The sequence below is a fragment of the Geospiza fortis genome, unplaced genomic scaffold, assembly GCF_000277835.1.
Source record: "Geospiza fortis unplaced genomic scaffold, GeoFor_1.0 scaffold40, whole genome shotgun sequence".
Classification (NCBI taxonomy): Eukaryota; Metazoa; Chordata; class Aves; order Passeriformes; family Thraupidae; genus Geospiza; species Geospiza fortis.
In genome coordinates, this window is record NW_005054297.1 from 25,468,211 (window position 1) to 25,479,915 (window position 11,705).

General features: G+C 36.2%; 1 protein-coding gene across 2 annotated transcripts in view; it reads right to left on the reverse strand.

The window, feature by feature from the left end:
• Nucleotides 1-11,705, reverse strand: part of KLHL2 (kelch like family member 2) — a 50,570-nt gene that overhangs the window by 33,881 nt on the left and 4,984 nt on the right. For both annotated transcript variants that reach the window (XM_005415563.1, XM_031063516.1), the window contains exon 3: nt 7,634-7,755. In XM_005415563.1, the coding sequence (XP_005415620.1) occupies nt 7,634-7,755 (122 nt within the window). The remainder of the gene's footprint in view (nt 1-7,633; nt 7,756-11,705) is intronic.

Genomic DNA, 11,705 nt, shown 5'->3' on the forward strand with positions numbered 1-11,705 from the left:
TTAAAAATAAAAAGTAAATAAAAAAGCCTTTATGAAACCATCAGCAAACTTCAGAGATGCCAACCTGATTAGCCTGTGGTACAGCAGCAACAGTTTGATTAAGTTACTTGCATCTGCTAGAATGCTGTGACTGCTTCTAGCTAGAAAAACTGCTATCATGACCCCTGCTGTCATCACCAAACTGCACTGTCTAGAACATCACCATCTATTTGAAATTGCTGCTAATTTAGCATAAACTCTTCTTTAGGAGCCCTCATTTCAGTAGAGCGCACGACTGGGGACGTACTGGACCTGTATTAAGTGGCCTCTTGGTGACATGCAAGGTGTTAATCATGACCAGTAGGGATGTAATTGCCTAGATCCAGCCTGCCAACACCTACTCTTCTCAAGATATACTTCTGTTTAGGCTGTTTCACTTTCCCTGATTACCAAAAGCTTTTTAAGGAAGAGGTGGCTAGAGGCACATCTGTCAATGCATCAATCAGACATTCCCTTCCTGCCCCTTTTAGGTTTCTAAGTGTGGCATTTTTTTCCACATATCTCTTTCTTAGCTTCTCTGAAGGAAAATAGCCAATTCCCATAGAAGCAATTTCAGCATTACCTTCTCTCAAACCAGTTTCTTATATAAAATATGTATTTTACATTTGAAACAGAACCTACTGCATTATAAGATTCAGTGAAAGCTTCACAGGATTCAGTTCAGTTGAATAAATATTTCTTTTATCTCTTCCACCCACTTACACAGCAGCAGGCACACTTCCAGGACACAGAATGCATGTCTCTGTTCAAGCACTGAATTCAACCCCCTCCTCTTACAATGCCTAATCACGCATTTGTAAAGAACCTTTGCAAAGTCAGCCTTGGATTCTAAAAAGGAAAAATCTACCCCAATTAACAAAAAACTTCCAATATACATAAAGAAAATATACCCCTTTGGATAGATCCCTTTGAAAGGGAGGGACATCTTTTTGATCCAAGAAGGGAAAAGAGAAGTTCTGTAGTGTTTGAAGGTATACTTCATTGGCAAGCTCACAAACTCCTGAAAAACATTCTAAGTTAGATATCTAAAGTGAAACTATTTCCAAAACACATGCTTTATGCTCTTCACACATCACAGTATTTGAGTTAACTCACATAAAGACAGTTTAGTCACCTGTTCATATACACAAAACACTTGTTTTCAGGGATAAAGCTTGAAAAGTATCACAATATTACTAGCATTTTGACTCTCAGCTGAGATACAAAGTTAGTATAGCTCTTAAGATTACCAGAATATAAGCTCTATTAATTTGATCATGTATGTGCTCAAAGACTGTGGCAAATATTAAGTAAAGAAATCAGTCTTATAAACTGGCTTTTATTAAGTCATTCCGCATTTTCTTCAAGCTAAAAGCACACACAACTAGCTGCTGTTGTTCAGTTGATGTGAACTCTCTTTTAAATTAAATTCCTGTGAACTGGTGTACCTGACCCTTAGTAGAAAGGGTACTGAAGGAAAGAATCTGAGACTATCATGAGACACAGAGGTGGGGAAAAAGAACAACTCCATTACTAAATCTGACATTCTGGTAATACAAGTTTCACAACAAACTTGTAGCCCCTAAACAGATTATTTCACATCCTACCCACATAAAACTGCTTGGGGTTCATCATAAGCACACCAATTCAAAGTACAATACAACAGTTTATTCTGAATATTTTTATCTGATTTTATTCTAATGCTTAGCAGAAGAGCAAATAAGGAATGTTTCATGCTGCACAGAATTTTATTTTTGCCTTTAAATTAGTATCCAGTGAAGACTGGGCACAGTAAACGCAGACCTTATGTTTGCATGGACTTCATCTTATTGATTATACATAGTTCTACTACATTTTATTGAAATTAATATCTACTCCTTGCTGATTTGTTAGGGGTTTTTGTCCTCCTCAACAAATACAAGTCTGTACTGTTCATTATTTTGCATTCTATTTTGTGCAAAGCTCTCTTCTACATTTTTCTTTCAGTTTTAAAATGACTTGTACATATCTTGCTTCTCTCCTGCCCTTCCACCCCGAAACCAGATATAATTTTACAAGATTTTCAGTCATATTTTTTCTGTTATTGGTGAATTTTAAAATATAATTAAACATGTACCAAAATGAAAATAGATAATTTCTTTACTTTTTTTTTATTAAAAGCAATTTTAACATGTGGTTGTACTCTGGAAACAGACTTGCAAATTAGCATTTCTTCCTAACAGAAAATTCCTGATGTGAACATGAAGTCTTGCCCACTAAACTTACCGAAAAACATGCTACTACTATTAAATCAGATAATGACTTCCACTGGTTGCAGTTTTGGCTCATTACAAGTATTATGCTAATAAACATAAATGCTTAAAACAACAAATTCCTCAAAATGGCTTTTACCAAAATAAGAGATGCCACAATTTCTTTCTCCTGCTGTATGACTACTTTCATGTTCTCATTCTTATTCTCTCTACCAGCACAAACATATAGTGACTACTAGAATCAATGTCATAAAGACATAACATTGTCTTTATTGATGACATAAAGAATCAAACACTGTATTTTTTATTCACAAGATAATAATTTCACTCTTGTCAACAGTAACAAAGTCTTAATTGACCAATTTGGCCAATGGATGTCAAATACGTAGATTTAGGTAAAATGCTAAGAGTCTAGAAGAGCAGAAGAGAAGAAGAATGGTAAAAGATTTAGAAACTACTGTCTCCAAAGAACAGTATATGATGTTTAGCCTAAAGAAAAAAATTAAAGTATATGAATAAGAACAGTCATTCAGTACATGAGACTATTGCAGCAAAACAGCAACAAGTTGCTTTACAAGATGACAGAAGGAAGTACTATTAATTAGTCTAATATAGACCAGGAACATTTAAGTCAGGTACTACCTACCTTTTGAACTAGAAAAACTATTAAAGCAACTGGAATAAACCACCTAAGGATTATTGTCCAGTTTCCATTGTTAGATTAAATATGTTCTGCCAAGTCTAGATACATTCAGTCACTGTTTCACTTCACAGAGCTCAGCAGCAATTATCTTTTATGCTATTCCCTGTAACATCACATTCCTTCTTCTTTGTGCTCCTTTAACATACCCTCAGTCCAACTTGTGGCATGACCCAATGCTTGTGGATCAAGCCACAAATATAATTCAGAAGCTGAACATCTTAAAAAGAACACATCTGTTTTCTTAAACTGTGGGACTTCTCTGGGTTTTGGCGTGAGGCACAGGCTCATTTTCAACCTTGAGGATTTTTCAGGGTTTCAACAACCCTGGAACACTGATCAGCTAGAGGTGATTATATGTAGCAAGAATAGTCAAAGCCTATACTACCAAACATGGTACTGTAGAACGTCTACCTTAGTAAATAGCTGGGACAACTTTAGGATCTTCTTTTTTGAGGATTTCTTGGGGAAATCAGCTGCTTTTTTGGACCTTGTTTTGACAGCACCTTAAATCAAATGTGCTGTCAACTCTTATGCCCACACCCAATGACACCATACAAATAGAAGCATCTCTGTGATACTTTTTATGGCAATCTGCGTGAACAGTAAGAGTTACAAAGAAAAAATGCATACATATTACTATTCCTAATATGCTTATTACTATGCAAACATTGTTCTTGAATAATTTCAGAAAATCAGCAGAAAAAATGATACTTTTTGTATGACCCTATTAAAGATTCTGGACTTCATGTTTGTTGTACCTAACAAAATTTTTAAAAGGAAAAAACATGCTAGGACAGAGTTATACAATTGTAAAAATACCATTTTTTGTGATTTTCTCTCCTATCTGTCATGCACTCACCTTGTCCAAAAGCAAGACAGCAGCAGCAGCAAAGCATTACAGTGAAACTACCTGTAATGCTTGCCCCAGGCTGCAGAGAAACATCTACTCCCAACACTGGTGTATGTTCCTACACTTCAGTACACTAATCCCAAGTACTGGGTGAAAACAACTGACAGGGCTGTGATCCAAGTTAAGGATAACTCAAAAGCCTCCCAAAAACCCATGTGGGGTGGAAGTGGAGATACAGAGTGTTATGCTGTCAGCTGTTTTTTTGAGTTCAGTGATCTGCTTTATAAAACAGTCCAGCAAATAGTTGTATAAGCACAATTAAAGGAACAGAGACCTGTAGCAGGGAGTCGAAAGGAACCAAATCACCTAACTTGTGTTTATTCAAATCACATTCTACTCAGCCTGTATCAGGCTGGCCTCTAAAGCCCATAACAAATCCACAGCCCACCAACAACTGCAGGAATTTCTCCTCCAATATATTTGTGCTCAGGAGAGGCCCGAGGTGTACAGCTGACTAAAAAGGGGCTGCAGTGCATTCGCATAGCGTGGGAGAGTTACTCACGCATGAGCTCCTTATAGTAACCAACTCTCCCACATTGTGCACTGCATGTAGTTAATACCTATATGGATATCAAAAAAATTTTATACGGAAGAAAGTTGATTTGCCTTCTGAAAACATTAACTCAGATATTCCCTCCTTAAAATATCAAGAATGAGATATTGCACTAAGTCTGGTATTAAATTTCATTCCTAAAAAAGAAAAAAAAAAGGGAAAAGCAAAGAGTTAAGAATGCAGAAAAATGTGACTTGATATGTAAACACAGCAGAAACACTGGCATGGCATTATGCAAAGTTAGTGCCACTAGAGATGAATTATAAAATAACTTGCTCTAAATGAGGGACAAATACTAAAAGAATGTACACACATTCATATACCAGCTGTCTTATTGTTGCAGACTGGGGGGAACCTATTGAACCAAGAACTGAAGAAAAGAACAAATGTTCTTTTGTGTTTAACTAATGTAGCGATAACATCCAGCGATGAGGGCCTCACGTGTTGACAGTTTACGGACTAATTGAATGTGGTTTTCTCCTCAATCACAGACCTACACCTAATTTGTCTACTTCCACACCTGGTCAAAAACATGCATAAGTTAGAACAGGACAGTGGGGAGAATAAAATGGACAGCTCTCACTGAAAAGCTGCAAAGGCACAGTCAGGAAGCACTCTCCTGTCCACATGTAGATCAAGTAAGATTCTAAGGAAAGAAGCTCGGAGTTAACCTGCCCCTTGAGAAAGACCAATGAGCTGGGCTATGATTATGTATTCCTTTATAATTAGTTTTCATAAATATACAATGCAGCTATTTTAATACCAAGAACTACTTAGCAATTCTACATTACTTAAACATGAAGCTTGCACACCCTCTTCAAACATTATATCACGTATTAGAAATTAATTCAATACCTATTCTCACTATGTATAACCTGAAGAGATGGAATGATACACTTGAAATCCCATCAAGGGTTTCAGAATAAGAATCATAAGCAGCTTACTAGAAGATGATGCTCCAGTTCAACACATTAAATGTAAAATGGCATCTTAGGTTTTAACTCTTCTGTATTCCTACAAGATAAATTCTTAACAACTACCAAAATTTCACAATATCTTCTAGGTCACATAGACAAGAAATTGAGAGCTATAGTTAATCTCAATAGCATGCAACACGCTTATGGAGAGAACACATTTTTAACTAAGGCCTGACAATCTGCACTAGGTTTCTAGGTTTCCAGAAAGTCACAGCAACAATTTTCCCATCTTGGCTTTCAAGCATAATGAAAAGAATTTGCATCAGCATATTTATTTTTATCCACAGTGTTTATTTCTGCTGTAATGCAAATAAACTCTACATATCTAGTAATAATAATGTAAAAAGGATGAAAGTGACAAAGTAAGAGAAAGTTTACATACAATACAGTCATATTACAAGTATATTCACCATCAACATTAAAGTGCAACTATATTGGAAAAAAAATCAAAACCCAGCTTAGAAGTCTAACTTTCTTCAGTCTGACAGTACTCAAGTAACCACAAACTTGTATTATCACTCACCAAGCCATATTATTTATACTAACATCCCCATCATCATCAGATATCTATATTTAGACAGATAACCTGAAGCCATGAAAATTAAAGCCCTATCAGACTCATGAGCATTAAACCCATGGATTTCTGGCCTTCAAAGACTCCTGCATGACAAAGAAATGTAATGCTTTTCCTCCCTATTAACATGGAAGAGTCAGCATTGCCAAGGACAGGTGATAATGCCTCCTTCTAGACAGCACCTACAGCCAAAATACAGTAGCACTGCCTGTTAAGTCCCCTCCAATGTTATGGATTGAATGTACAAGATTAGGGCCATCAAGCTCTGTCAGCAAGACAGAATATTCTGCCTTAAGGATGAAAAGCCAGAATGATCAAGCAGCAAGAGGTTAGTTAGGAAATCTCTGACAGCTCCGGATTTGCTCAAGGTCTTCCACTCCGATACAGAGATTTGGGCAACCACCCAAATTTTACCCAGATTGGTAAAATACAAGAGAATTTCAGCCTTTTTTTTTCACTATGCACATTCATCATCAGACCATAACAATTCCTTAAAAAGGAAGATTCTTAAGAAACAAGTCATTAAGAAAGACAAGAAATTAGTCTTGCAGAATTAAATTACTTATGATATGACCTAAGATATGGAAGTCTTAGTAGCAGGATATTTTATTGGCAGCATTTCTCATTTCAGGAAGTATTCAGTCAAGCACGGCTAAAACAAGCAGTGTCCCCATTGGATTCAGCAGCCAATAAAATGCTATTAATTTCAGCCTAATGTCCAGTAAAAGCAAATAATTTCAGAATACATAATTGCAACAGAAGTTTTCAATGACAAATGCAGTAACATGGTTTTGCACCCTGCTAAAGCAGCAAAATAACTGCTAATAACCAGTTATTCGGCATTGGGCAAGAACAGAAAGAAGAGCATAGCAGTACAAAGAAAACATGAGAATTAAATGTATCCCCCATTATGCAACTAGCTTTAAACTTATCAAACCTCCAGAACAAATCTCAAAAGATACTGAAAAGAAAATCTACTCTGTCCATCTTAAGTCCACCTCCATTTAGAAAATATTAGATGCAGGAGGCTATGTTTTCTAAGCTAGTATTTGTTTTATTCTAATTTAAGCTTCATCTTAAGGTACAGCCAATTGGAAAAACTTATTAGCTCTGTGTGGGATAGACAAAACCTTCATGATAGATATTAGTTGATTTAATTAAAAAAAAAAGCAGTAGCTAAACATTTCTGCACAGCTGGTCACTGGCAAGTTACAGAGATTGAGCAGGGAAAAGTACTTTATTGTGCAGGCTAACAGTGAAAAAAATAAACAGGACAGATTAATTGGACAACATGGTTTCACATTAAGGAATAAATCTACTTTACTTATGTAAATTTCACTTAAATATTAGAGAACAGGTGTACAGAGGTGGCATTAATTTTAGGCAGAGTAGACCATCTATTTTATTGCATTACATAAGATTTGGTTGCAAAGACCACTAAAGTCAACTAACTGTTCATTTACTTGAACTGTCTTTGAATTTGACCCAGAATTTAAACAGTATGACTACTTACTATGTAAGCACAAGGTCTGAAAATATTCCAGTTTACAGATGAGATTTCCCATGTTGGAGTTGAACCACAATGACAAAATAAATGACTCTGCACATTGCATCTCATTTGTTGCAGAAAATATTCTCACTCTTACCTGCACATTTTCTTCTGTAACTTGAATTTCAGCAGTGTAAATATAATCAATAAGCATCCTTAGAGTCCAGCCATCAACTTCCTTTATTCGAACTTTTTTTGCTCGGCTTTCACTCATCTCACCTACAAACACAGTTTATTAATCAAGTAAATAAGACAGAAATACAGCATGAATGTAGAAGTTTAACAGCAGCAGAAATTTTGTATGAACAGTTGTGATAGTAGAAAAACTTCAACACTAATAATTTAATTTCTTCCTTCCTCCAATGAGGAAGGAAGGTTTTGTTGCCATCATGCAAATGCTACCTGGGTTAATACTTTTAGTGCAGCTGACCTATTTTTTCCAGTGTAAAGTATCAGGAAAATATTGTTATCAGACCTAAATATGACACTTCAAATGCATACAAAAACATTTTGCTGGGAAAGCATATTAAAATACTCTAGCTTTATTAACTTAACTGAAGGAGCATACCAAACACAGTCCGGAGTAAATTTATTTAAATAAGAAAAGTTATATCCCCACAGAAGAATTAACATACATATTTCTTTGCTTGACTACTTATTATTCCCTTGGTGATTTCACCTCTTTTGCAGCTCCAATTTAACAGCTCAAGCTAAGATAAAATGGTAAGCAAGGGAAAACTTGTTGGATCTCATTTTGTGGAGGCTGACATGTTGGCCATATGCCACAACCCATCTTCATAGAAAGGCCTGCAAAACATCTTCCACCTTCTAAAATATGATGTTTCTCAAAGTGCAATATTTTCTTTATGGATGAAATAATTACCCAAATATATATTTTGAAGTAATGACTATAATCTTCTATATGACTTCCAGATCAGGTAATCTCAGACCTTTAAACCCTCTTGCACTGACTTTCACTGAGAAACAAAACATGAACTACAAAAGTGATGTTGGAAGATATATAAAATTTCACTTTGGAAGAGTATATCCCAATCTCTGAATACATGAGTTTCTTATTCTTCTATATAGGATATAATTTCTTTCCCTTGGGCAATAAGGGTATTGGTGATATAATAAATTTAATGTATACAACAAGAAAAGAAGATAGGATGGAGAAGTGAACAAGAACATGCTAACCATTGCTGATATTTTTTTATGAAGTCATACACATTTTCATTGCTTGTTACTCTCTGGTCTCCAGAGTTAGTGTCAAACAATGCATTTTACCCAGTGCTTTCAGCAAAGAGATCATCACTGACAATCTGTCACCACTATTCATGGTACCATACTTTTTTTTGAGCTGAAGGGTAAAGAACAGCATTGCAAATCAACCCTTTAAGTGGCAGAAAGTTCAAAAGACGTAAAAACCAGCAAAATCCAGCTCCCACAGAACTTTTTCCTTTCACCTGCACTTCTGAAACAATCCCCTACACCTTTGAAGGATGACTGCAGAACCCTGCAGGGCCCTGTATTCCAAGTTCCTGCTTCTAGTTTGACACAGATTAAACCTATTGATCTTCAGAGCATGTAAGCTGCAACTTATTTATTATGCAAGCTGCTGTGGAGGTGGTCCTCTGGGAAAATTCTGTGTGTGGGAGAGCAGATTTTGATATTCTGCAAGCACATTAGATTTGTTTTCAGATTTTGTGTCAAGGCTTTTAGAGTCATGGATAGGCACCTTCTCTATTTAAAAACCAAGCCCAGAATATAAAAATAAAAAGCTCTGAACAGGAAAAAAAAAAAACCAAACCAAACCAAAACACCCCACACCCAAACAACAACAACAAAAAAACCACTCAACCAAAATAACCCCAAAAATACTTGCTTCCAACTTTCATGTGAACCACACATGCAATCTTACTACAATTCTAGATCAACCCATATCTGTTTGCTAGATCATATAGAGGAAACCAGAGATGCACTCAGCAGGCAGGCTCAGGCTAGAATTCAACCTGCTGAAGAACTCAGTTTATGACTGGGAAGCAGCACCACCATGTCTCCACAGAGTTCTTAGAGACAGGAAAGCATATAATGAACTGAAGAAAGCACTGAGCTGATCCAACCTCCCAAGCAGCAGCAGCAAAGCACCAACTGAGTTGGAAGATACTAAGGGGCTACAAAGATACAAAGGGGCTATCTAAAAAACTTACATAGTTCCTCACAAAGTAATGCAAAGAAGGCCTTTTTCTTCTTTTTTATTTTTTTTTACCCAAGAATTTTAGAAACGGAGAATGGAAGTGAAGAGAGCAGGTAAATTGGTAAATCCCTAAGGATAACTGCCATCGTCACCTTTATCTGAAGTCAGCCCCTATGGCCACTGAAGAGTCCCTTCTCTGATGCTTTATAATCAATTTCTCTAAACATTTAAGTAGATTTAAATTATATTTCTAAATAATTCCACTGTATAAGACAAAAGAAGTATGCCTATTAACATAGTTTAAATAGCAGGGACTCTCTTCCCTATCTCCTCATTGGATAATTGTTACTAACTTACTACATTTTGTAACTTTAAAAGACAATACATTTTTCTTTCCTGATAATTATTAGGGTTACCATTACATGTACAAATGACGAAAAGGAAAAAAAAAAAAAAAACAAACAGGCAGAGAGTTTGAACCCAGTTAATGCCATATCCCAGCCTGCACTGCAGTAATGTTTAATGACTCAGAGAATGATGGACTCAACCTGCAAACACATGTTTAAATATAAACTTCTAATTTCTAATCAAGAAGTAACCCTAAAGCATAAGAGTGCAATTTTTTCCACTATCTTTTCAGTCCGTGTTTTATTCTGGATAGAAGAAGATACTTCTCCCTTTGGTTGTGGCTGGTTAAGGGATCAAATTTGCTTATTTGAACTTGCAGATTACTGAATGAGAATAAAAATCCACCTAGGAAGTGTGGATTCCAGGCTTCATGGAGAGAACAATCACAATGAAATTCAAGAATTTTTGTGTGGGGAATGGCTGAAATGCACCAATACCACAGCTGGGCCGTGCTGTAAGCAACCTATAAGCCTAGTATAAAATCTGCTGATAACTCTTAAAGCCACAGCTGAACTCTATTTAAGCTCCCACCTATTTGGCTCACCAACTACACAAACCTCACCACAGATACATTAGTTAAACACTTCACACCCATTACTCAAGTGAGTGTTCCCAACTCCTGCACCACTGGGGCTAAAGAACACCTACATTTAAAAACATAAAACAAGTAAAAAAACTTAAAAGGGAGGATTTCAGTAATTCCTTCTGGAGAGCAGCTACAGACACTGCTGCACTGGCACTCTGAATGGGTAATAAACTTCTTCACAGAAAGGGCAGTCAGGGCAAGCAGAAATGCCTTAATCACAGAAGACATAATAAAAAGCTATATGCTGAGCAAAGAGTATTTGCAATATGATAGTCAACAACAGTTAGTCTTTAATACAGAACTAATATAAGAGGCTTGCATTTCTCTGCTACTAAGGTGATTAAAAGGAACTGTAGAAGCAGCCTTTTTTATTCTAATTTTATGGACAGCAGTAAAAATGAAGAAAGAATTTATCAGTCACCCACAATGTTTGCCTCAACCACAAATGCAAACTTAAAGAACTGCTCGAGGAAGAGATATTTAATTTTACAAGCAATTTTAAAGCATTCTTGTAGAAGTTACTCCACTTCTGGCCTTGAATATGTCAAAATATTTGCCTATAAAATCAAGAATGATCAGCTGCTTCCCCAGAACACAACACTTCCCCAGAACAGTATTTCAAATTTCATCCATCTTGTTGCATACAATTAAAATTATTAAAACACCAATCTGTTTGCATATGGGCAGGCCAAGAGTCACATTTCTACCTCCATCTGAGCTGGTGGTCCGAAGCAATGGATTACAGAGAAGTCTTTTAATTTCAGACAGTTGACATTAACTACAAAGCTGGCACAAGATTCGAGGATGAACAGACAAAACCTCAGAAGTTAATTTTAACATGCATTTAGTAGCATTCTTACTTTGGCACTGAATTTCACATTATTTCCATGTGATTTATAACCATGATGGAATTAAGCCCACAGCACAGGAATTTCAGCTGGAGGCTCCTATGAACCTGAACCTATCTTAGCCTTGCAA